At 36.6% G+C, this 27,952-nt stretch overlaps 2 protein-coding genes across 3 annotated transcripts in view; both read right to left on the reverse strand.

The window, feature by feature from the left end:
• Positions 1 to 722: 722 nt before the first annotated feature.
• Positions 723 to 3,183, reverse strand: foxe1 (forkhead box E1). The gene is made up of 2 exons (XM_079812148.1): positions 3,120 to 3,183; positions 723 to 2,961 (listed from the first exon to the last, which is right to left on the reverse strand). The coding sequence occupies exon 2, from the start codon at positions 2,835 to 2,837 to the stop codon at positions 1,773 to 1,775; it is 1,065 nt and encodes a 354-aa protein (XP_079668274.1). The 5' UTR covers positions 2,838 to 2,961; positions 3,120 to 3,183; the 3' UTR covers positions 723 to 1,772.
• Positions 3,184 to 20,793: 17,610 nt separating this feature from the next.
• sh3gl2a (SH3 domain containing GRB2 like 2a, endophilin A1) overlaps positions 20,794 to 27,952 on the reverse strand; it is a 35,136-nt gene continuing 27,977 nt past the window's right edge. Inside the window, exons 6-9 of one of the 2 annotated variants that reach the window (XM_079812150.1) lie at positions 27,264 to 27,422; positions 26,353 to 26,456; positions 22,870 to 22,988; positions 20,794 to 22,682 (exon numbers count right to left, since the gene is read on the reverse strand). In XM_079812150.1, the coding sequence (XP_079668276.1) occupies positions 22,486 to 22,682; positions 22,870 to 22,988; positions 26,353 to 26,456; positions 27,264 to 27,422 (579 nt within the window). In that variant the 3' untranslated portion in view covers positions 20,794 to 22,485. Of the gene's footprint in view, positions 22,683 to 22,869; positions 22,989 to 26,352; positions 26,460 to 27,263; positions 27,423 to 27,952 lie in introns of both variants that reach the window. The other variant, XM_079812149.1, reaches the window with a different exon arrangement.

The following is a 27,952-nucleotide window of genomic DNA, read 5'->3' on the forward strand; positions in this document are numbered from 1 at the left end:
ATGTTGACAAATTTCATGTTAATCCTTGTGCAAACACTGCCGACTTCACAAGCTTGTCAAAAATGGCAGCGTTACACTCTACCCTGATCTTTGAGTCATGAGACATACTACATTGCTTAATGACTGGAGTTGATTTACATATATTTTTTAAAAGCTCAGGATATTTTGAGTTTAATTGTTTGGTATCTGTCCCTTTTGTTTGGATGCAGTTTATCCCATTTATTGCTGTATCCATTGCTTGTGGGTTGCAACTGTGTGTTTAAAAGAGTTACGGATTTCGTTAGTTAGTTTTTTTTACCTACACTAAATTATTCTGCAGCATTGACCTAACTAGTGTTTTCTATTTTGGCTCAGCATGCGTCTGGTATACTTTTACTAGTACATGTCTTGTTAAGATCTCCTTAAAAAAAAAATGGAATGCATGTTTTTTGTTTTTTTTTTAAATGGAGAGTGATAGGACAGACATAAGTCTTCAGTGCTGACAGATCACAATCTATTTTGTGGAACTGGAAGACTTGAATTCTAATAAAACTTAAACATAAAAGGCAAAAACAGTCTTGCACTCTTAAAAATAAAAGTTCTTTATTGGCATGGATCCATGAAGACCCTTTAACATTCATGGAACCTTTCCATTGCACTAAAGAATAGATATTAACTTATTATTAATATAATATATTTTTTTTAATGTTCTTCACACTGACATTTTTTTTTCTTTTAAGATCTGTTCACTGAATGGTTCCTGACTTTGGAAACGTAGTTTTTTTAGAGTGTCTGGAAATGATTTTACCTCACCCCTTTTTTTGTTGTTGTTGCACATATTCTGAACATTTTGGATAATTTTGTACTTGTTATGTGCAGTGTAATCAACATTAAAAACAACTGCTGCTAATTTGCGTCTAACTGCAGACTATAATATAAACATTTAACTGAAAGCTTGCCACAATGGAATCAACACATTGATTCCTTAGTTAATATACATTAAAATTAAAAATGTAATTATAAAAATAAAAATGATTTTAGTGCTATATGAATGAGTTGAATGTTTATTCTTTCAAATTATATTTAAAATATAATATGCTGTAATATTTTTCAATAATATAAAACCAGTAGAGAAGTATAATTTGGGATGATCTGTTTAGAAATGCATTTAAAAAACAAAACAAGTAAAATAGATTAAAATGTATGTAAATTAGTGTTCCGCTGAAGGATGTATCTTTATTTAGACCATAGTGTTGTGTATATGTTCAATATTAAATGGGGAAAAAAATAAATAGGATTTCTCAGAAATCCTCATCCTCTGAAAGGTCCAGCAACACAGCCTTTGTGGAAACATTTTTATATCACTGAATTAAGCAGATGTAGCGACTTAATTCAATGAAAAGTAAATGCAGCAAAGAAGCATTTATATTTTACCACAGATGGCAGTAAGAAAAGCATATACAAAGCACATGAACACATTTCACTCAAACAATTAAAAAAACACCTTGCTTAGAAGACCTTTAAAAAAAAAAAAGTTTGACCTTTGTAAACATTTGTCTTTAACTTGAGCACTTTGTGAATTTTTACAGTGTTAAAATTGGAAAGGTCTGTACATGTGTAAATTGAGATCATTAACATTTCAATTTACTAAATTGAGGGAATCACAATAAATCAACAACATTTTAAATATCACAGTTGTTTTTCACAATGTTTTTCTTATTAGTTAAAATTGTCTTCCCAAATGTTCCTTTGTGCCAGCGGTTCTCAATATGGGAAAAGATCCTCTCTCTTTGTTAGGTGGCAGACACAAACCTGTCCATATTACCTGAGTAAGCTGGATGCCTGATGTAGGCTCCTGAGCTTCCTACTGGACCAGAGTTATTGTACTGAACAAAAGAGCCCAGCTGTGCAGGGGATGTTCTACCATACGGGTCCCCGACAGCATCACCAGCAATGGGAGACAAACTGGAGATGGCCACCCTCCCTGTTGGCCCGTATGCCTGGGTGCTACCTTGTGGATATGATACCTGAGTTTGTCCATGTCCCGGGCCGGAGTAGGCAAATGCCATGTTGTTTGAGGAGCTAGAACAACACGACAGCACCGTCTCCCCGCTGCAGGACTGATGCTGGAAGCCTGGTCCACCCAAACTGCAGGAGCCACTCTCAGGACTGAAACTGCGGCAAGACTGCTGAGGCATCATCTCTGCGCTTTGGCCCATCCGGCTAGGTGACCCAATGAGAGAGTTGATTCTGAAGACCCTCGATTGACCTGCGCCAAAGCTCGGAGTTGAAGACTGGTAGTAGGCGGAAGGCAGCTGTTGTGCATATGGCGGGCTCACGGCCATGTTGGAGTAGACCGAGTTGGTGTAAGCAGAGCGTGCAATCTGGACTGGCGAGAAGACTGGAGACTCGTGCACGTACGATGAATACGTAGTGAAGTCGCTGCGTTTAAAGCGCTTTCTGCGTCTTAGAAAGCTTCCGCTCTCAAACATGTCTTCAGCATTGGGGTCCAGCGACCAATAGTTGCCTTTTCCGGGTCTACCAGGCTCTCGGGGGATCTTGATAAAACAATCGTTGAGTGTCAAGTTATGGCGGATGGAATTCTGCCATTTCTTGGAGTTGTCTCGATAGAAAGGAAACCTCTCTGTGATGAACTTGTAGATCCCTCCCAGAGTGAGTTTGCGGTCGGGCGAGTTGGCTATGGCCATGGAGATCAGAGCGATGTAGCTGTATGGTGGTTTGCCTCGCTGAAGGGGCCTCTTCCTTCGGCGCCCTCTTTGCGGCTCTGCTCTCAGACTGTCATTCACTGGAAGAGTGGTTTCCGAGGGAGAATCACTCTCCACTTTAACCACAGGCATGACTAGTTAGATTGAGTCCCAACGGTAGCAGAGCTTGGAAATCACGATAGTCTGACTGTCACAGTTTTGGTTCGCTTGGTTCTTTGTCAGGAGTAACAAATGGGTTTTGCTTGCTGGATATATTCTGGTGAAAAAATACCAGTCATAATGCAGACCTTAAAATCCCCAACCAGAAATATCAGTTCCTTTGCACTTCATCTGTAACGTCAGGTGTGTCCTTATGCAGTGATGCACTTAAATCTGAGCAATTCTTGTAAGACCAAAAAATATGGAAGCACTCACATAAACAGCCTTATTTGACGGTGGTCTTCGTAATGTTGAAGAGAGAAGTGAGCAGTCAATTACTGCCTGTGTTACCCAAGGAACACACTACCTGAAGAGCTATTAGCCACACCTCCTCAAGCAGGTTATCTGTCACGTGGCTGAAAGCACATGCCTCTGCAGATTTGTATATATTGAAGTGCTCTCTCAATCGTTAACATTTATTTACTTCAACCTTTGTGGAAACGAGTACATTGTACACTGTAGCCAACAAATACAAATTTTGAGTGTATTTCCTGTAAAAAATTCTTCAGAATCACAAAATGCTTTTTGTTTATGATTATGTCCCCAAGACTCTCAGGTAGCTACTGTACTCCCTAAAGCACCTTTTCTCCCCAGACAAAAAATAGCCTAAAATAAAAAACAAACTACAGATTTAAAGTTATCAAATATTTGAGTACTTGTCTCTGTTTATGCAGTTTAGTGTCTCTGATCATCTTATTATTCCCCTACATGCAGCTCATTCTCTTTCGAGATCCTATTTTTCTAGATCTCTGGCAACTAATGGAAAACAAGCCAGTTTATTTTTGTAGCAAGCAAAACAGATTGGGATTTATTTTGGCTAAAGTGTGGCATTATTGAGCTCTAATAGCCCTGTTTAGTGGTAACACAAACTCCATTGCCTCCGCAGAATTTTTTTTTCTTCAGTGCCGTGTCAGGCGGTTTCATCTGTGTGAGAAGATGTAAATATGTTATTATAAGCCACAGTGTGTGCCTCCCTCTGTTTTAACAGCATGCAAATCTGGGTCACATTTTGGTGTGTGGGTATAGACAGGCTGATACCTAGGCCTGGGATCCTGTTTCCATGTTGGGGAGATGTTTAATAAAGGCAATAAAAAACGCAGTTGCTGGTATTGTTACCAATATTTATATATTTTTTGGTTTTTAAGTGGAAATAGCCCTGTTTAAATACTTGTTCTCATTTTGGGTCTTCTTGATTTAGGCGAATTATAAAATTCTGTCCTTAAGCATCCTCACTGACCTGATCACTTGGGCCTCATGCATTACATTCAGTGGTTTGCTTCAAGTTAGTACTTAGCAAATACTCAGGCAAAACCTCTTCTGTGAGAATCTGCACTTGAGGCCAAATGAGGGGTCTTGAGCCTGGAGAGTTTGAGTGGTTATGCTGAGATAGGTTGTTCCTCGGACAGACGCCAAGACAATGAGCCTCTCTGTAAAGGTTAAACATTTCTTGGGCTTACAAAGAAATTCCTCACCTGTCATCTGAGGGTAATCTCTTGTGCTTGGCGGATTTATAGAGGATAATTCCTAAGGGCTGCCCACCCTTGTGCAGTTGGCAGAAAATGCTTGCATGAGTCATAAAATGTTTCTCTCCATCACATACAGGATTTTACATTTAAGAGAAAGAGTTTACCTTAATACCCCATGTTTTGTCCATGCTATCACTGACGTCATCAGAGTAAAAAAAAAGAAAAGAAAACCTTGAATAAATATATGGTCCGCCCCCCCAAAGGACATCAAAACAATTAGTCTTACACCAAGCACTCTTAATTCTACACATTACAGCATTTAATTGATTACATGCAACAGCTCTGTCAATACAATTAATAATTATAAATACTATTACATAATTATATTAATACATGCTGACAGTCCATTTTAGAAGATTTCTCTTTATCTTTGACAAGCCCTTTTCTTGAAATTTGGGTCACGTAATCTAAATGGTACGTTTGCCACATATCTGAATGATGCACTTTGTTAAAATGAATAATGTGCAGCTATTATTATTCATTTGGTAACACTTTACAATAAGGATTCTGCATAAAATCTTTATTTTATAAGCATTTTCTGTACTTTTATCTATGTAACCTACTGCATGCCAAAATTTTACATCTGATACTGCATCTGATAATGAAACGCTCTTAACTTGACCTGCAATTTCCAGTATGAAGAATGAACCAGAATAACCGGAATGATGCCATCAGGGAATCTCTCGTCTTATTTTATCTCACCACCAAAAGTTTTCTTTACAGAAAAAAGCAATATCAGCATTTCACAAACTATTTATAAAACAGAAAGAAAAAAACCCCAAAGAAGCAGGAGGCAGTGGATTCCTTATGTAGTAAGCAGTGTTCCATTCATAGTATTTAAAATGTGGCAGTTGTGCCAGAATGACAGGAATTTTAATTCTGTAGAAATCACCAGCGCTTTCCTTGGAGTTCCGTGAGCACAGATTTGAAAATCTTGACAGCAAACAAACAAACAAAAATTGGGACTTCTTGTGTATGTAATGTGTTTATTGTTTGGGGCTGATTGTTCTGCTGATCTTTCCTGAAAATGTCTGACCTAATAATAATAATAATATAACTTTTTTTTTTAAACTCTCCTTGGTTTAGATTAGGGTCTAATTACTATCAATAACTAATAACTATGAATTTTGCCTCAATAAACCCCTAATTACTGCTTAACACTTTAGAATACTGTTCCTTCATTAATAAATAACTACACGGGAGCAAGTGAGTAATGCAGTACTAACACTCTATAACTACTATTAACTAACAAGAAACTCAGATTAATAAATTAGTAAGTAATAGTGCTTATTTGAATGTGATAGTTAGCTATTAGCTAATCAGTAACTACTATTTTTTTCATACCTCCCAGAGGACTACTAAGAATTACTATACAAGTTCATAATTAACATGAATAATGCATAATATATAATTAATTCTAAAGTGAAGGTAATGGTAACCCATATAATGCATTATTCATGTTAATTATGAAAATGTATATAGTAGTTCTTAGTAGTCCTCTGGGAGGTATGAAAAAATAGTAGTTAGTTAAAAGTGAACTACTACATTTAACTGAGTGCTATTACTTACTAATTTATTAATCAGAGTTTCTTGTTAGTAAATAGTAGTTACTGGAATGTTAATATTGCGTTACTTATTTGTTATTGTGTAATTATTCATTAATGACGGAACAGTATTCTAAAGTGTTACCCTATTAACAGTTAGTAGTTGTTAAGTTTAGGTATCGGTAGGATTAAGCGGTGTAGAATATGGTCATGTAGAATTATGACCATAAAGGCATTAATATGTGCTTTATAAGTACTAATAAACAGCAATATCCTTGTAAAATGCATGCTAATAAGCAACTAGTTAATAATGAGAATTGAACCCTAAACTAAAGTGTTCCTATTTCTTTTACATACAGACTAACCTTTATCTGTAATATGCTTGACATGTTGACATATTATGTTGATTTATACTCTATGTCTGCTGCCTGCATCAAAAAGCCAATAGAGCTGTATTACCTGTCCAAACCGACAAGCAAGATTGAGTAAAACTTAATTAGCCTCTTCAAAGTGTCCGCTAAAAACATATAGATCATATAGCATTTTTTTTAAATGATGTAAAACACTGTCAGAATTATTTTCCCAGAAAATTGTTCTGCACAAGTGCAGTGTGTATTCCTGTGCGAACAGAACTATGTTTTTCCAAAATGGTTCAAGAGGCCATCAATTGATGGATTATGTAAATCAGAGTTTTGTCATTATAAGCCATGCAAAAGCCTTTGACACCCCCACACTCTTCAGGTGAAAAATGGAAAGAAAGTGATAAATTCACTCTCGATTGCTTGTGTCAAGTGTAAAAGACTTTACAAACTCTGTCCCTTGTTCATTTGTGTTATAAATTAGATCACAACCTCATCTGTAAGTATTATTTCAATTGAAAAAAAACATCTGGTATTGAACTATGATTTGGTCATATCCACTGTTCCATCCAGCAATATCTTTATTATTTTATAATTATCCCAACTGTAATTTAATTAGGGGAAAAAGCTAGTGGAGAGGACAGACAAATCTAGCATGTTATTCTGAGTTAACATATCTGACGGCTCTCTAAATAACCCTCTGATGCTGGTGACAGTTTATTTGTGTTGGGTTTCTCTTAGTGTTCCTCATGCCTGCTGGTTTAGAATAATAGACATGACTAATTAGTCAGGCGTTCAGTGTATAACATGGCCACTAATTTGCTCCTGCCACGGTCCGTGTGTATCTCAGTGAGTGCTCAGCCCTTTACAACCTGGTAAATTCAGCAGATTCTGGTGATCTTGCAAATTTTGATGTGCTTTTGTTGTTACTTGATCTTGAAGTAAAAATGATCATTAAAATAGCTTTAACTTTGAATTGAATCACTGACACCGTTTTAGCCAATTACAATTGCAGGTCAATTCTTTTTAAAGCCCTCAGTTATGTGGTCATAACTGGCCAAAGGAGGTGGCAGACATTTGATCTGACGCAAGTTTGTGATAGAACTTAATATGCAACAATATTTTTGACAACATTGTATTAGAACTGAACTGAGCTCGATGATGACATCTCTGTTTTCTCCAGAGCTGCTGTATCGATAAATGAACTAAGGGTATGTTTACACAACAAAGTTGTACTGAAAACGGAATCGTTTTTTCCTTTGTACAGATGACAAAGTTACCAAAATGATGTTCCGTTCACACGGATCTGTGAAAACGACTAAAAACGCTGTATTATGCATGCCAGACAAGCAATTGGCAAAGTCACTTTGTAAAGAAAGACTTTATACGCCCCTGCGCACATAGGCCTACGCATTTAAACATGCATGCCTAAACATGTAATACCCATGTGCCAGAATTCACAGATTCACATTTTTTAAGTTTACGCGGAGATGATAATGGTGTTTCATTTCAAAGTTTGCGTTCTCAGGCCACCAAAACGCGGTTGTCGTGTAAACGAATGGCCAGAACGCATAAAAAGTTTTGTTTTCAGTTGAAAACCATGTTGTTGGTTGTGCTTGCCGTCGGGGGTGGAATGGTTGCAGGACCTAGAGGGCTATGGGGTTATCTGAAAACATTTCACCGACTGCTCCATTTATTAGTTTATTATTATTATTATTATTATTATTATTATTGTCATCATTACTGCTGCCCACTGCTGCCACTCCTACTTCCACCACTATTATCATTAGTATTACTATTATTTTTATTGTTGCTGTTGTTTTAAATTATATTGATGTCTATCTATCACTCAGTGTGGTTACGTCTACAATCCTTTCTTTTCCACATCAATGCAAGGGACATTTAATTAATGATAATAATTACTATTATGATTCATGAAATATGGCTTTAACTTACCAATGTACCTGTTTAAACATGTATCTATAGCTTATGCTGTCTTTTTTTCTTTGCTCTTTCTCTTTTCTTGTATGTGTGTGTATATGTCTGTCACTATCTTTTATGTATACATTACTATGTCAAGTTGTAGATGTTAATTTGTGTTTTGCTCAATAAAAGAAAAGAAAAGAAAAAAAAGAAAAAGTAAACAGCCCCTAAATTAACATGATTTTTACATAGGAAATTAATCAATGCTGAACCATGCTTAGACTGAACAATGACTTTCTTTTAGAGCTGCTGTACAGCCAAAACAATCTTGTTGCATTCATTTCCTATTATCACTGTAAAGCGGCTTTGAAACAATCTGTATTGTAAAAAGCGCTATATAAATGAAGGTGACTTGAATTGATAGAACTGAATGGCATTGGTTTTAGAAGAAGTGTAAAGCCTATTGTAGCAGTAGTCTAGTGGTGGTAGTCTAGTCTCATTTGCAGAGAAGAACTAGAGAGCCATCTGCAGAAACTGTCCTTTAGGCTACTCTAAGTCATCATAAAAACCTTACCTCTAATGTTTTTTCCTAAAAGTACCCTGTAGATGTCTTGTCTTCTCCTCAAGAAATTATTTCTCTCTTGTTTGTAATATTTATGCAGTAACCTTTAAAGGGGTCATATAATGGTACATGCACTTTTACAAGTTGATTATACGGAAATGTATGTTGGCAGTGCCTGTACACAACCATCCTATAATGATAAAAATACATCCAGTGTTTTTTTTTAATCTCCTTATATGTTTTCCCCTGTCTCAAATCGAGCTGTCTGATCGTGTGACGTTACACGGTGTACGCCCCTCCTACGATTGTTAATTGACAGCAGCGTTTCAACACAGACCCGCCCTGTGCGAGCTGTCATCAGTCCGCCATTGTTGATACTCTGGAGCAGAATGGCGTCTAAGCGATTGTGGTGTTCTGTTCTTGGGTGTAATAACGAACACAGCAGTCATTTTGATGTTCCTAAATCCGAACTGCTGAAGACCCAGTGGCTGCTGAGTTTTGTTTGAGAAGGGAATATTCCCCCCGATCAACGTCAATGTTTGCGCGAATCATTTCTCAGTAGACTGCTTTATAAACGAGCGTCAGTATAAAGCAGGTTTTGCTAATAAGCTGCTCTTGAAAAAAGGATCGTGTTCCTGCTGCACCTCAGGAAGAAGTGAGTGTAACGTTTTATTAACCTTTATATTAATCTTTGCAAATCGCTTGCACACTTCACGACGAATGAGGCTAAAGTTTACAGGGTAAGTTACATTACGGCATGCTTTCTGTGAATGACGCTCTCAATATAATTCATAATCCCACGTTTATAATGAACAACGCGTTATGTTTGTTATTACAAACTGTGTACGCGGGTGATAAAGTTAACGTGGTAACACTACACTAAGCTTACTTTTGTACATGGTTTATAACGGTGTCTGTTACTGATTAAGAAGAAATGTCAAAAAAAAATCTTATAACATAACATCAATCTGTCAATGAACTAACGTATACATCAGTAAACACATAGCATTCGTATCTCACTACGCTACCCTGCCAGTACAAAGATAGATCAAAGTGACATGACATTAACCAACCATTCAGAAACGTCCTGTTCGAACTTCGTTGGGTTCGTCATCTTGTTCCGGGTCCGACTCCGGTTCAAATTGATAAGGTTGCTCAGATGTGTCCTCAGAGACTCCCGTTGCCATTATTTCTCGAAAATATACCCTCAACTGTTGTCAAGGCAAAACTCCACATGTGTTGTGGTGGGTCGAACCGAACGCCCCACAGAGCAGAGGGGGCGGGGTGAGCAAAGCTCATTATCATTTAAAGTCACATACACTGAAATGACTTGCTGAAAACAGAGCTGGTTTTGACCAGGTAAAATTAGTGTTTTCTTACAATACTAATGAGAATTTTTAATTAAAGTATATTACAAACTTTTCATTTAGACACTAAAGAATCATATTAACTTGTAAAAAATGTCATTCTATGACCCCTTTAAACAAATATACAGTTTTTATTTTTTGCATTATAAAACAAAAATATGATATTTAAATTAAACTTTTCAAAACATAAAATGTATTTTATACACTACAGCTCAAAAATCCAAATGATTAAAAAAAAATCTAATTATCAAGGTCTTTTAATGTTTTTGAATGAAGTCTATATGCTCACAAAGGCTGCAATCATTTGACAAAAATACAGTAAAACAGTTTAAAACGGTTTTAAAGAACTGTTTTCTATTTTAATATCTTTTAAAATGTTATTTATTCCTATGCAATTTTCATGATTTGGTGCTCATTTATAATCATTTCTTAATTGTGATCAATTATTAATAATGGTTTTTATTATCAATGTTGAAAATGCTGCTTAATATTTTTTTGTTGGAATTTATTTACACCAGTAGTGTACATTATTATTAACATTAACAACTGTATATAACATTTACAGTTCCAGAGTCTCAAACACACAGTTAATTACATGTGCGGATTGATGTTTCTCTTTTTATATGAGCAATCGGATGGTATGAAATTGATTATCTGACCCATTGTGTTCTTCCCTTACCATATGTGAAAGGATTGAACATATTACTTAACCCATAAGAACCCGGACCAATTTATCCTTATAGGAAAATTATGGGGCATATAAAACAGGTTTAATGGACCACTTGTAACATGTTTCTGCAGTTTTTTTTAAAAATACAACCCCTCCTTGTGAGAGATCTGTAATGTTACACATATGTGACATTGGGCGTTTATGATCATTTTTTTATGTTACATATATATTTCAAAAGACCTTTATATATTGAAAATGCTACTTACATTTGTTTTTTATTTTGACATTTATTTACGCCGATAATGTACATTACATTATTATTGCAGATATTTATTTATTTATTTGTATTATTCGTTCATTCATTCATTGTGTGTTGTGCATTAGTGTAGTCATGGTTGTATTTGTGTATTTGTGTGTACATCAACATGTATACTGTTTGCATTTTGCCAGAGCCTTGTCAATGGCAATGCAAACTCCTAGTGCCGGTTGACTGGTTCTCAGGCCTGGCCAGTTTACATAACTGAAGCAGAATGCTGCCTCTGTCGGCTAACGTTCACTCTTTATGACCCTCCACAAGGCAGCCACCTGTCTGTATTGACACGGCCAATCAGCACTGGTCTGTGTACTGTACGTTGGCATTAGAATTCAGTAAAAAAAATTGGCCCCACTTTATATTAGGTGGCCTTAACTACTATGTACTTACATAAAAAAATAAGTACAATGTACTTACTGTGTTCAAATTGTATTGCAAAACACCTTTGCTGATATTGAGGTGGGATACGGGTAGGGTTAGGGACAGGTGTGGTGGTATGGGTAAGTTTAAGGGTAGGGTTAGGTGTAAGGGAAGTGTCAACTGTGTAATTACAAATGTAACTACAGAAATTAATTAAACATTTAATTACATGCAGGTATTTTTTTAAAATGTAAGTACAATGTAAAACCATGTATGTACACAATAAGTGCATTGTATTAAATGATAAATTAAATGTCAGTACATAGTAGTTAAGGCCACCTAATATAAATTGGGTCCAAAAAATTTAATAAATAAATTGAACAACCAGTCTAAAAAGATTTCTAGATGGTTTTTAACCCCAAGTCACCCCCAAAAAAGGAAGCATTTTACCATGCATTTTCATTAGAAACTTTTCAGTGGAGTTGTTATTCCTCCAGTTTTGCTCATGACAGTGTGAACAGCACAAACCACATGGAATCTGACCTTTTCAATTCTGATTTGGGCCACTTCCATATGTGATCCTAAATCCGATACAGGTCTGATGTTGTGCAATGCGACCTCAGTCTGAACAGTCAAAGTGGAATTCACCACTCTAGATCAACATTCATCCCAATTCTGCGTTCTTTTATGTCTTTCTATCGTTCTTTTGCACATGCGGGTCAGTTCAGGACCAAGATCTGTTCACACTGGAATCTGATATTGGCCATGTGAACAGCTATACAATGTTTTAAAATGAAAACGATCCTCGTCTGTACTGACGTTTCCACTGCATTTCAGAAACAATCTCCGTCCACACTATATGACCGAAAATGCATGTCACATGACCATTCATGCACACCGGGCATAAGCGTAAACAGTTGCCTCTTGCCCATGTAGGCAGCCGCAGTACTATAAAATACAGCGTTTAACTGCACAACGGCTGCTAAAAACGACCACAAAGTCAGCAAAGCATGCAGTACCGTCTCTGTTTTATTGTTTACAACATCGTCGAGGCTGGTATATTACAGAGGCATTGAGAGAGACTTCTTAATAACGAAATAACCGTTATCAAGGTTCGAAATTGCCTGAGAAGTGTAGACGACAGGCGTAACTGTAGCAAAAGTTATGTATTTTTCAAGGCTTGCGGTGTGAACTTAGAAGTCATCTCTTGAAATATTGTCTTCCATTGAAGGTATTTTTATTTTTTCTGTTCTTCAACACTGAACACATTTCAACTGTTTACTATTGTTTTTAGAGTTGCTTTAGGGCAGAATTGAATTCTATTTTCATCGTTGAATCGTATTTTTCCTTTGAAACAAGCCGCTTTGAAACAATCAGTATTGTATAAAGCGCTATTAAAATAAAGGGGACTTGACTTTGCTCTAAATGTTAAAAGATAGAAACTAAACAGCCTGAAAGCATCAAAAACACACTTCTGCAAACCCTCTTCAGTGTGCAACAATGCACATCACTTTCATGGCTTTGAGTTGGCTCCATGCGTCTGGGAGTATACAGTGAGATGTTGGCCACCAAAGTACTTTTCCACATTTCTGCAGACACATCTAGACTTCTGTTGGCTCAAAAGCTCATTCTCTTTCCCCCTGCCTGCTTCTGAATGGGTTGCTCAATCCAGTTGTATTGTGAGTGTGAAGGTTCAATGTTCTCCATGGAATGTTCTCTCTCATTAGTGAAACTGGTTGTCTAGGAGGACAGATGCGACCACACCTCGCTGGGACTTGACGATGAAATGAAGTTCCACAGTCGTCGACCTTGAGATTTATTTCTTTTGTTTATTTGCCATTCATGGATATTGTTTCAAATGACAGAGTGGTGATTGAAATTAACTCGTCCAACCGTTGGAAACCACAGTGCTGATTTTTTTAGAATGTAATCCAGATATGTGTATGTGTGTGCATCCCTTGCTTTATGAGTTCATGCATGATGTCTAGTGTTCTGAACACCCAAAGCTCTACATCTCTCATGAATGTCATTCAATGTCTAATCTTTCAGCTCCAGCAGATTTAGTTAAGTGTTGGCAGGATTTTGGCTGTTTAACATGTTGAACCTTTTAATATAACAAACATGGTTTAGACAATCTTATTAAAACATTTTGAGCTTAAATTAATTATTATTGAAGAGAACATGTCAACTGAAGAATCCCCATCTCACAGCTGAAGAGGAATGGATTAGATTTTTTAAATTGAATCTCTATCATCTATTCAATTTAATCTATCTATCTATCTATCTATCTATCTATCTATCTATCTATCTATCTATCTATCTATCTATCTATCTATCTATCTATCTATCTATCTATCTATCTATCTATCTATCTATCTATCTATCTATCTATCTATCTATCTATCTATCTATCTATCTATCTATCTATCTATCATCAATTCTTTCAAAGTGAAAGAGAGAGATCTGGTGGTTGGTTGGCATTTGGGGATGCCTGACAAAGACAAAGAGAGAAAAAAATTGCATGGTATGCAGTTCTTTTCCAGTGCCACCTGCGTGTCTGTTACTGCAGGATTTGTATCTCCTCAATCACTGACACTACTGGATTACCTGTTCTTAAAGCAAAGAGCCAACGCAAGCCACATCTTGTGCGCAAGTATTCAAGCTCTCACACACTTGATTTTCTTTGCTTTGTGGGATGGATTTTCCCTATTATTACTGGCAGTAGTCTGATTATGATTTCACGATACACTAATTTCCTGCTCTTTAAACGCTGATTAGCCACTCTCGAATGCTTAGCGTTAATTCTTCGGTTATTTAAAACTAAAACCTTGTTCTTCATAAACCAGTTCTTGAAGATGCTCGTAGCAACAAACAATAAAAGAATAAAAAATATTTTTCTCTGTGAATTAGACCCAACTACAATTCACAACATTGGTTGACTTTTGGTTCAATTGTCGGGTGAAAAGGTGAGTTATTGTCCTAGAGAGACGGGCTCACCCTGGATAGGGAAGCACTTTGACAATCAGACTAAGCTCTATCAATAAACAACTCCCATCGCCTTGGGTTACACTACAACAGGTGCATTCTGGGTTTAGACTTGCGAGCATGATCTGTCTATGGCACTTTCATATTGCAAGCACCTCACTTATGAGTTATTTGCCAATTTTTAGCAGACTACTCTTTATTCTCTATTCCCTTTCAAAAACTGTTTGACTGTAAAAAAAATTGGTTAAAAAAATTATTGGTTTAACTTAAAAAAGTAAGTTACCTGGTTGCCTTAAAATTTTGAGTTCATTGAAATTAAACATTTGAGTTAATACAATTGGTTTAATAAATAGAAACTCAAAATATGATGTTATCTGAACCACATTAATTGTTCAAGTTGATTTGACAAAAGATAAAACGTTATTTTGAAAGAAAAAAAAATATGTTTACAGTGTGCATTACCAAGCCATGACATGTCATTCAAATTCCTTCTCTTATGTTTACAGAAATAATAGGAAAGTAAATGCATATCACTTTGCAGTGTGCACTGTGAAAAAATACCCTTTTTATGCTTTTACCAGTAAATAAAGCAGTAATCGGTCAATCTTTTTTTTCTTTTTTGTTATTGTCATGCTTATTTGTGGCTGCCCCATGCCATGTCAAAGTATATGTGTATGTGTGTGTGTGGCTTTATTTGCATATACTAGTATATTTGCACAACAAATGGTGCCCTCACTGAGCTGTTTTGCATGGTGTGTGCCTGCTTCTTTAGCTGACACTGAGGGTGAACGGCTGCTTTGTTTTTTTCTGAAGCTGCACCCAAATATGTGTCCAGCTGTCACTCATCTCCCCACTGTATTTCTGTCAATCACATTCTGTGTTATGTTGTGTATTAAATGTAAAATTAGAATGTCAAAGTTAAAGTGGTTTAGCGTCCAATGCCTGGAGAATATTTTCAAGAGCATTAAAGCAATGAAGGATACATTTTTCTTTGGTATATTTTCCATTCAAAAGTTTGGGGTCAGTAAGAGGTTTTTTTTTTTTTGCGAAAGCAATTAATACTTTTATTCAGAACGCATTAAATTGATCAAAAATGACAGTAAGTAGTTACATTTACATTGTTACAAAGAATTTTATATTTCAAATACATTTTGTTTTTGAACAAAGAATCAAAAAATTATCATGATTGTTATGTTACTTGTTACTGCATCAAATCAGCATTTAAAAATGATTTCTGAAGGAAAAAAATAAATATATAAATGGAAAACTGTGTGTGTGTATATATCTTAAAACAATGCTGTGCACACAGTGCATTGTTTTCAGTTTGACATATAATGTGCTGCATTTTTATAAAATATATTTTTAGTTGTAAATATATATTTAAATATTTATCCATATTTGTTCATTTATACCTTCATAAAATATAAACAATTATATTTATACATTATTGTGGTGGAATACTGGGGATGAAGTATTCATGCTGAGAGGGTGGGGCTTCTGAACAAAAAAGGCCTTCTGAAGCGAAGCGATGCGTTTGTGTAAGCTATGTGTTTGCATAAGAAAAATGTCCATATTTAAAACTTTATAGTCAAAAGTAAAATATCTAGCTTTCGCCAGACCGCCTTCCGTTCTCAACTGACGAAAAAAGTGTAACTGGCACGACATATGACGTAGGACATATGTCAAGCATAAGCGTTTTGAACTGCGAGTTTATATCTCGCAATTCTGACTTACAATTGTTAGTTTATATCATGCAATTCTGACTTCATAACTCGCAATTATGACTTTATATCACACAATTCTGATAAAAAGTTACAATTACCTTATTTATTTTTTTATTCTGTGTCGGAAACAAGCTTCCGTAGTCCACTGTTTGCTATCAGGCCCCTTATCTAAATTCCTGCACAAATCCTGATTGACTGGAGATTGGACATTAGGTCATAAAACAGGCTCCAGGCCCACTTTGAGAGCATTGGAGCAGACAGGTATACTTTACCAGACAATATTCAGCGAGGTTTCTCCGTATTACACCCACACACATTCCTACTGCCACTTCTGGCCTTCACCCTTATCTCACCCCTTTTTCTTCCAATTTAACTCTTACCTAGCACTCTTTGGGGTTTTCTGATGAAACTATTCAGATTATGTATTCTATGAGAAACTAGAGGACATTTTCATTCTGTCTTTTTGTTGTAAAGAATAGTTTTACTACAAAAGAAATACCTCTCTCGTGCCTCCTATGTTTCACTCCTCTCTCTGAATGAGTCACAGCAAGGCTGTTTAAAACATCAGGCCGAAAAAAATATAGTAATAATAAAATGTATAAAATAATAAAAAAGGTATTAAGTCATCGATATTAAAAGATTTATTTAGGAAGATTCCAACAAACTTTAGTCTAAATTATTACTGAATAGGTGCTCAAACAGTCATGTTAGCACACCTGAGCTTGTTGCAGTCTGACCTGTCTTACCGCCTCATTTGTCATCTACAATCACAAGCTCTTTTGAGGGGAGCTGAAAGACAAGGAATTATCAGCCCTTGCTTGGTGATGAGAGCTCAGCCTGCTGTTCAAAAGAGAAAGTATGTGAGAACACCAGCAAGTTGAACATGTAAGAACACAGGCAAACACACGCTCATCTGCCAGTCCTCTGCATCATCCAAAGAGTGACTCATGGCGTTTGCATCAACTATTTCTGACATTTGGCCAATGATTGGCGACGCAATGTGATGACCTATTTTGAATCACAACACTGATTGGATGTCTATGGCCATGTCCAGTAGAAATTATAGATCATGAAAATGAAGGATTGTCATTACTGGAATAAGATAATACATCCTCTTTGAGTCCAGGAGAAATCTTTTGTGATTACAGCCTTTTGCAATTTGATAAGCACAAGTCATATCGCAATTTCAATTTTAGTTCAAATGACAGATGCTTTGCCAAAGCAATGGTGCAAAACGCAACATAAGAGATAAGTGTAAAAAATATCGTTAACACTTTAGGTTCCATTTGTTAACATTAGTTAAGTTAACTTGAACTAACAATAAAAAATCCTTCTAAAGCATTCATAAATCATTATTTTAATACAATATTAAAATCATTAACTAATGGGATCTTATTGTAAAGTGCTGCCTAAATATTTTTAGTTATGAAACTGTGGACAGCCTGCAAGCGTCTAGTTAACTGATGAGAAACACTGCTTCATATTAAAATGGATATCTTATAACTTAAATAATGTCTATTGTATAATATAAATAAACCGACATATACATGGCATATTTAGGTAACACTTATTTTAGGGTTCAATTCTCACGATTAACTAGTTGCTTATTAACATGCATATTACTAGCATATTGGCTTTTAAAGCACATAATGCCTTACTCTGCATGACCTTATTCTACATTACTCAATACCTAAACACTACGAAAACAACCTTACTAACTATTAATAAGCAGTAAATTAGGAGTTTAGGTAATAGTGAATATGTTTTCCCCATTCTAAAAAGTGTTACCCATATTTATGTATTTAGTATTCAGACTGATGACCATTGTCCCAGGCAACATCAAATAAAAGACCTCTTGTCTCAGAAAATCTATCTTTCCTATTATGGTGATCCTGTGTTTCATGTTGGGGTCCTGATCATCCAGAGATGATAGAGTTGATTTTGTGAAAATTATCGTACTTTATATCTTAGACACACACTTTCAGACAGGAAATACAAGTACATTTATAAATATGTACTTTCAGTCACAGTATGCGCAACAAACACTGTTAGACTTTGGTGTGTTTGCCGACACGCAGTGAGTCTGGGAACAGGATAAATGTTTACACTGTGGCTGTGCAAGAGTGAAGCTTGCTGGTTGGTTTGTGTTCACGGAGGGGTGGGGTGGAGCATATGGGTGGATGTGATATGCCTCACTGACTGTAAGTACAGTTGTAAGATGAAGTGACACATCCCTGGCGTGCCAATGTTTGGGCGGGACACATGGAGGTGGAGGTTGAGAGTATCGGCGGGAGAGAAGCAGTTGAAAGCATTTGGTCAGTGCCATTAATATCTTGAGATCCCAGCTGACTAGGTGCCAAAAACGGAAATGCATCAATGGAAAGATAGCAACATGAAAATTATGAAAAGAAACATGAAAAGTTTGTGATTTTCTTTCAGTTTATTATAATTATTTAATATTATTTAGAATTTGTTGGAAAATACTAAAATGCTATCAGTAATACAGATGGACAAAGTATTCATTTTGTAAATAATTCTCACTAAGAAATTACTAGTTTATTTTTTAACACAGATTGTTCCAGAATGGGTTCCAATTTCCACATGGTACATTTTACCAAAAAGATACATACACTATATTGCCAAAAGTTTTGGGACGTCTGCCTTCACATGCACATGAACTTTAATAACATCCCATTTTTAATCCGTAGGGTTTACTATGAGTGGGCCCACCCTTTGCAGCTATAACAGCTTCAACTCTTCTTGGAAGGCTTTCCACAAGATTTAAGAGTGTGTTTATGGGAATTTTTGACCATCTTCTAGAAGCGCATTTGTGAGGTCAGGCACTGATGTTGGACGAGAAGGCCTGGCTCGCAGTCTCTGCTCTAATACATCCCAAAGGTGTTCTATCGGGTTGAGGCGCAGGCCAGTCAAGTTCCTCAACACCAAACTCCCTCATCCATGTCTTTGTGGCCTTGCTTTGTGCACTGGTGCGCAGTCATGCTGGAACAGTAATGGGCCATCCCCAAACTGTTCCCACAAAGTTGGGAGCATGAAATTGTTCAAAATGTCTTGGTATGCTGAAGCATTAAGAGTTCCATTCACTGGAACTAAGGGGCTGAGGCCAACCCCTGAAAAACATCCCAACACCATAATCCCCCCTCCACCAAATTTTACACTTGGCACAATGCAGTCAGGCAAGTACCATTCTCCTGGCAACCGCCAAACCCAGACTTGTCCATCGGATTGCCAGTCAGAGAAGCGTGATTCTTCACTCCAGAGAACACATCTCCAATGCTCTAGAGTCCAGTGGTGGTGTGCATCTGACGCTTTGCATTGCACTTGGTGATGTAAGACTTGAATGCAGCTGCTCGGCCATGGAAACCCATTCCATGAAGCTCTCTGCGCACTGTTCTTGAGCTAATCTGAAGGCCACATAAAGTTTGGAGGTCTGTAGCTATTGACTCTGTGTGCCTCAACATGCGCTGAAACCGCTCTGTGATTTTACGTGGCCTACCACTTCGTGGCTGAGTTGCTGTTGTTCCCAATTGCTTCCACTTTGTTATAACACCACTTGACCAACAGTTGACCGTAGAATATTTAGTAGTGAGAAAATTCACGACTTGCACAGATGGCAACCTATCATGGTACCATGCTTTTGGGAATTCACTGAGAGCAACCCATTCTTTCACAAATGTTTGTAGAAGCAGTCTGCATGCATAGGTGCTTGATTTTATACACCTTTGGCCAGTGATTTGGAAGTGATTGGAACACCTGAATTCAATGATCTGGAGGGGTGTCCCAATACTTTTGACAATCTGATGTAGATGGTGTCAAATAATAAACTGAAATATGTAAGTTTGAACTCTGACCTCTAGTTGGCACAGAAAAATCATAAATCTCATAAAAAATAAAAAGGAAAGATCTCTCAAAAATTACTCATAAGTAAAACTAGCAGAATATGTCCTATAGTGAACAAAACCTATACCTAAATACATTTTATATTAATTATACTGCAAATCCACTAACATATTGCTTGAGACTTACTGATATAAATATATTAAACTTTATTTGGAGCACTTCTTTACTGCACAATGCACATTACTTAAGCCTAAAATGTGTTTAATATCACTATTAGTAAGGATAGTAGTCTTTAAATGCAAGACATTTAACATGTACCTAAAGTAGTCTTGCAATAGTTCTAATTTAGCACAATCGAATATACTTAAGTATAGCTTTAGTTGGACATCAAGCACTATTTCTGGAAAACAAAAGTACATTAAGTACAAAATTAGTTGCTCCAATTTAGCACACCAACTTAGTATACCAAAAGTAAAATTGTAGGTATTTCTATTAAGTACATAAATATGTAACTGTATTTGTAGTATACTAATCATAAAATAAATGCATTTCAAATTCATGTTAGTATACTTATTTTTCACTAGGGTGGTGTCGTTAATTTAGACAGATGTTTGACAAATCCTGAGGTAAAGGAGGGAAAATACTGTGTTGTGGCAGCATCACCTACTGGTTATCAAACAAAATACACGCACTCCACATGCACTCTTGAACTGTTGCATTTATTGAAGTTGCACTGTTTTTTGTTTTGTTTTTTCTCATTTTTTTGTGCTCAATACAAGCCTATTCATTCAGATGAGTCACTGAAAATTCATGCTAAAGAGGAGATGATATGTAGTGCATTACGACCAAACACTCCCCCAGCACTTTAATAAATATCTAGTGTCTATTTTATATCTAATGGTAAATGCTTCAACACTGATCCAAAAGTAACACATGTTACTATAGTTACATGACTATACACAAATAGGAAATAAAACACAAAAATGACTGTACAGACCTCATTGAGGATAACAACACAATTGAAAAATATTGGTATTTCCTGACAATACAAACTATGCTTATGTTTTTATAATATAAAGGGGATCTTAGATTTAATATTAATAAATAATACATTAACTAAACACTTAAATATTTTAAGAACATATATATACTTGTGTTTGTGGAAACTTTAGACCAAATTATACATCATTTACAATCAGAAATTGCTTTAAATCAGCCATCAGTTGATGCGTGTCATTTTTGCGATGTTAAAATACTTTCTCTTATTTCAGTTTAATATGACAAGGCGCAAACAACCATTTGTTGTTCCATTCCACCAAAGAGTGCAAACATTGTTGCTCTGTGGTACTTTTAAATTCAGTCCAGGACTGTGCATTTTTCTGATCAATGACATATAGGGGAGTACCTGTCATTTCTTTACAATCATTCAATCATTGCCATTACTAGCGCAGAAATAACACACTTCACCATTAAAAGAAAAATATATGAAAGAAAAATTGATATGCACAGTTTCATGGGTTCTGATAACACACTCAGGCATATTTATAGTCATATATATGTACACACGCACACACACACACACACGCACGCACACATTACATCATAAAACAATTTTTTTTTGCCTTTTAGTGACCAGTTTAACATCTATGGAATGTGATATGGAACGCTTGAAAAGGCCCATAGGATTCATGGACCATACAGATTGTTACATGACCGATGAATAACACACTGTAACACAACAAATAAATTATTATTTTTGTTTCTGTTTTTTCGTCTTTGTTGCTAAATATGAATCTATTTAAATAGTCAAATCTACCACCACTTAAAGGCTCAAATTTGTTTTAGGACATTAAACAAACAGTGGACCATTTCACACTATGAATAGGAAAGATGTTAATGTATATTTGTTTTACAATTATTGCTATTTCAAAGAAAAAAAAACTCAAATGTTTAATACTTCACAATTCAACCATTATCCTTCAAAAACGTTTCATTAATACTTTATGCTAAGAACGAAATACCAAAATAATTTGTGTTATTTTATTGCAATTGTTTTATTTTTTAAAAGGGTGTGGATAAATGTTTTGTTGTTGCAAATGGAAACAGGCAAAAATAAAATGGGTCTGAACATCCAGGAGGCATAGCAGCAGGCAATGCAGAGGTCTCAACCTCAAGAAAGATAAAATAAATAAATAAATAATACAACAAAGTGGTGGCATTCCAAGTCAGGAATAATATTTACGAAAGGGCACTGAAAATGTTTTCATTGCTTATTTCCTATGCGCAAATATCACAACAGAGCTTTTTGTGCTGTTTGTTTTGGTTATTTTCTCCTCTTGCAGAAGAAGTGGTTTGATAGGTCAGATCATGATTAGGGTACATGCATAAGACTTAGTGGGGCAAAGCTACCAGGATATCTACATAGTTGACAGGGAAGAAACCAGATTGCCCATTGACCGTTCCTTCATACCAGTTGTCGTCAATCTTGCTGGTTAAGGTGATGATGTCACCTTCCTTGAAGCCTAGCTCACCCTCATTTTCAGGATCGAAATCATAAAGTGCACGACAGCAAGGCTGGTCCAATGGAGCTGAAACAGGTAAAAACATATATATATAAATAGTCTATATAAACAATAATATGATATAGATATATATATATATAGATATATAGATATATAGATATATAGATATATAGATACACACACACACACACACACACACCGTATATCAAATTTAATCCTGAATTTCATAGATTTAATTATTTCTTTGCCTTACCTGGTGACCTAGAAGGGCCACTGTGCCCAATATTCCCATTGTGGTTCTCACTGAAATCCAGGGAGGTGCGAGGTTTGGCGATATACTCTCTTCTTGGCTTACAAGAAGCCTCTCTTATTCTGCCAAAATAAATAAATAAACTAGGCCTGATAATTTAGTCAAATTTTATATAAAAGATAATGTGATAAAATGTACAAATAAATGGATTACCTCAAAATGAAAATTTAATAACAAAACGCATGTCAAATACGTAATTTTTACACAAGAAATTTTCCATCTGAGCAAGCCTAAATGCAAAGCATGTTTTGCGTATTTTGCAGACTTACCATCCCCAGTTGTTACTACAAGCATCTTAACGTGCTTTACCAAACCACACTTATTGTGAACAGGTGGAGTTATTCACACAGGATTTTTTTTGTGTTGAAATACAGATGAGTGCAACAGAATGGAACTGAATGGGGTCTCTAGACATGTCAAACTACTTTTTACTTCAAACAGCATCTTAAAACTGTGACATTCTTGATGTGATGCAACACAGCGAGATGCTCTGCAACAGCCAAGTGCAGGTGGAATACAAAAACGCATCCCCCGGGTCCCTTGGACAGATTGACAAACTCTAAAAAGCATGCTGTGGAATGTAGGCTTCAGAATAAAATGATATTGAAATAAAAAATATGTATTAACTTATAAAGTCTCTTTTTTTTGTCTGCCATAATTATGTGTCATTTTTAATGATCTTTATTTGCAAGCTTTTCTCAGCAAATATTGAAATGTGTGATCAGTCAATCAGTTATCGTAGAAAATACAATTTAACATGACAGACAGATCATGGTTGTCATGTTGTGACTTGTTGTGTACGGTTTCAAAAATCACTTGCATACTTAGGGCCAGATTTACTAAACAGGGCAAATTAGCGTGAGAGCACAATTCCATAAATGCACCGATGGGAGTGGACAGTTCTGCGTGTGATCTACTGACGACACGCAAATTAAAGGTGTCATGAAATGGCTTTTTAAAATGTTTTATACTGTTGTCTGAGGTCAATTTATGACGTTCGCGTGGTTTTTAAATTCAAAAACATCATAATGAATAAGTAATAGGCTATTTTCTGCCTCGGTTTTGAGGCTCTCTGAAAAACGCTCGGTTTTGATGGGCGTGCCGCAATGAAGACTTGGAAGTAAACGCCCACGGCTAGGATTGGATAAGATTTGCATATTTAATGAGCTTCAGCTCCCCTCAGTACATGTGGGGATTGTTTTGAAAGCGTCTGGGGAAACGCTCACAGGGCTCGCAAAATGCCTTTATCAAACAAACACAATGATTGCTCTCTCATCCACCCGCGATTGATTGGAAAGTTATTTTTGTATTACTTGGCCCGCACGATCAGTGAATATAACCGCAAACCGTACACACACACACACACACACTATGTTATTTCACTATTTAAGATAGCCCGTCGGGAGGCCGGTGATACGTTTTGGTAGCCGTCTGAAAAACAGAGGGCCCCGGGACGTTGGGCTTTCCGAGCACTGGCGTTACAAGTCTGAGTCTGATCACGAATTAACCAATAAAACCTTCTCCAGCCTGTGACAACGTGCTAAGGTATGTAATCAATAGATATCAAACGAACAATGCAATACTAACACATAAAAAAACATGTTTTACTCACATAAGTGTGTTGCACCGTTCCTATCTGATCCAATATAGAAGGCACAGCATTGTGTTTTAATCTCAATATGTCTGCAAATCCAGTCTCGACCTGTATCTTGTTTACAATCGATTCTGCGGTGAAATGAAGCGAACAAACGCGCAATGTCTTGTGCACATGAGCTGGAACCGGCATGTTTATTGCTCGGTAGTGCGATCCGTTTAGCTCCACGAGTCGGTGGGCGGGCTTGAGGCGGTGCTTCTGCATTCTATGATGTCAGTGGTCGACATAAGCCCCGTTTCCACTGAAATTACCCGGAACAATTTGTACCAGGAACTTTTGACAGTAATCATTTTTGCGCGACACTTTCTGCAACAATAACAAGTATGGAGGAGATTCAAGCTGTGCTGGTTTTGCTAGTTATGTATTGGTTTACTAAAGAGGTAATTAACAAAACAGCGGAAAAGAGACGAGCACTGATACTAAAGCGCATTCTGAAAGCTTGTAAAGCTAGATTTAAAATAAGACAACGTGTGTTATTATCAGCTATTACGGACATTGACAGTGAGATTGTTGAGAAGAATGCGCGCAATCAGACAGAAAGAGCCAGACTGATATTTACTGAACGCAGAACGAACCTCGCAAAAGACTTTTAAAAATGCTGGTTGAAATAAAATGCTGCGTGAACTCAACCAATCAGCATGTTCAGTGCCAAAGTCCCACCCAGGAAAGTTCCCGAACTTTGAAGAAGTACTACCTCGCGAGCAGGGCCGTTTGGAGGGGGAAATATTTACCCGGAACTTCATTTAGACCCTGGTTCCTGCGGTCGAAACACATAGAGTACCATCCCAAAGTTCCTAGTTCCTGTGGTGGAAACGCGGCTATATTCTGAGATCTCTGGTTTTCTGGGCCTGGTGTCAATAAAAGCTTTCCTTTGACTAACAAAGAAGTTTGCAGCTCTGAAACTTTACAGGATATTTTTTAGATCACAATGAACTTTTATATATCAAAGGCTCAAGGGAAAGTTGATTTCTCAATTCATCATCCCTTTAATGAACACAGACGCAGCTGGATCATTTCCATAATGATCAGTGCAATCTACATGTTAGTGTCTGGTTTAAGTCATGCTTTTTTTGGGTGGTAAATAAGGGCTCAAACACCAGTAAATTGACAAGCGTAAACCTTAGTAAATCACCTTGCGTTTTACTTATTTAAATATTCTCCTCCCATAAATTTTGCGCCTGAAAGGGAAACTCCTACAAATGCATATGCAATAAGGTCAGCCGCAAAAATAACCCGGTCCACGCCTTTTCAGCGCAAATTTTTCACTGCGTGTTTTTAGTAAATCCTGACAGTAGTTTTTTTAACAGCAAAAGGGGGTTTGCGTTGGCACAAGCTGTTAGTAAATCTGGCCCTAAAAGTAGTTCTTGAAATTAATTCACTGATGTGGGCTAAGTGAATAAAAGCCTAAATTAAACCTGTTCATCATATAAAGGGATCGTGTCTCGTCAGAAATTTTTGGACTAAGCTGCTCAATTTATATGGATTTATGAACTTTTTGAAACGTCAAAGTGGTAGTTGAGTTGACTGTCAATGGAGGGACATAATTCCTTAAAATATATTTTTTTGTGTTTTGAAGATGAATAAAAGTCTTTTACGAGTTTGGAACAAGAGGGTGAGTAAATTATGTAAGAATTTTTTTTGGGGGGGGGTGAACTAACTCTTTAAGAATAGATGCCTGTAATTGCATAGTTTTTTGTGGTTCCATTTAAAGGTTTAGACAAAATTTATGATTTATGAGTGTTGAAATTTGTGGTTTGTACTACAACACAAACCTGTCCTCTATCTTGCTGGACAGCTGCTGAAGGATCTCTGCGGCCTGTCTGTGGTAGTTCACCTGAGCTTGGACCAAAGCAGAAAGCTGACTCACTTGTTCAATCTGCTGAAACAGAGAAAGAACAACAACAACAAACACATGAAATGCCTCAAAGATTGTATATGGAAGGTCAAGACTAGCAAACAATGGCTACATTTACATGCACCCTTATAAATGCAGTACTGTAAAGTACTGCAAGCTCATGTAAACAATACTGTGATTATGATTACGTTCATTTTTAGAGTAACCATATAAATCACAGTAAAATATGTGAAGTACTGCGGTTTTAATCTGACTATACGCTCATGCATTGGTTCGAGAACATGCTGGAACAGAAGAAGCCACACTTCTTGGCATCATGCACGTTGATGCTCGGAAATGTGACTAAAGTGTGTCATTTCTGACCATCAATAAAACACATGATGTCCATGTTGTGTAAAGCTATAAGCATAAACTCCCCAGAAGTGCAGCTTCTGCAAAATGAGGGAGACCATGTACCCTAGAACTGGTGAACAGGTCCGTGTACGCTGGGAGGGCTTGAAGGCTGCCTATTTTAAAGCAAAAACATCACAACTCTTAGTAAATAATCTAAATATGACAAATATCATGTAAACGTGATTGAAAAGGTCTGCCCATGTCATCTTAATTTGATTATTGGTAATAATCTGATTATTAACCATGTAAACATAGCCATTGTATAAAATGCACTGATAACTGAAAACAAGTGAATCCTGAAGGAAAGATGTAGTAGGAAAGACTCATTGGATATAGTATATAGCACAATAGGGGCAGATAAAGTAAATGAAAGTCTACGGAGGCATGAAATGGATGGTGAACAAGGGCAAGCATAGGGCAGGTCCCGGATCTTACATCACTCTCCAGAAGGTTAAACATGCTTTGTTCGGCAACCTCCTTTGAGTCATCAAACTTCTCCAGGGCTTGTTTGATCTCATCTTCTGTGACTTTTCCTTGCCTTTTCTTCTTATAGTCGAAGTCCAACCGTCGCCCTTCCAGCTTCTTCAGGTGATGCTGTCATAACACACAGAAAAGCGGGTTAGTTACTGACCTCTGGTGGGATTCCAAAGCATTGTCCCCATCAATGGTTGGGACTTCAAAGCTTTCTCAAATATTACAAAATAATCTCACTGCAGTGTTTTATTCACAAGTACATTTAAATCGCACAGGCTGTTTCTGAAAGTTGTATTCTCAACAGAAGCGTATCCAAAATGATTAAATATTAGTGACTGATAAGAGTGAATCATTTGCATTTAAAGAGGTTATTGTTATTATTCTCCCGTCATCCACTTCAAATATTGTTAGGATGGTTACAAATTCAGTCATTATTAATTGTATGTCCATTTTTGTTCCTCTACTCTGACCTAGAATTAAATGGCCCAGTGCTGATGTGTGTGAAATAAGATTTAGCACTTTCCAGAATAGCTTTTAACAGCACTCATTCAACAACCTCTTTGGCTCTGTTTACACCTGGTATCAAGATGCGTTTTGGTCAATCGGATCACAAGAAGACAAGAGCGACACATACCCATTTACACCTGGTG

Source organism: Gobio gobio, assembly GCF_949357685.1.
Source record: "Gobio gobio genome assembly, chromosome: 3".
Taxonomy (NCBI): domain Eukaryota; kingdom Metazoa; phylum Chordata; class Actinopteri; order Cypriniformes; family Gobionidae; genus Gobio; species Gobio gobio.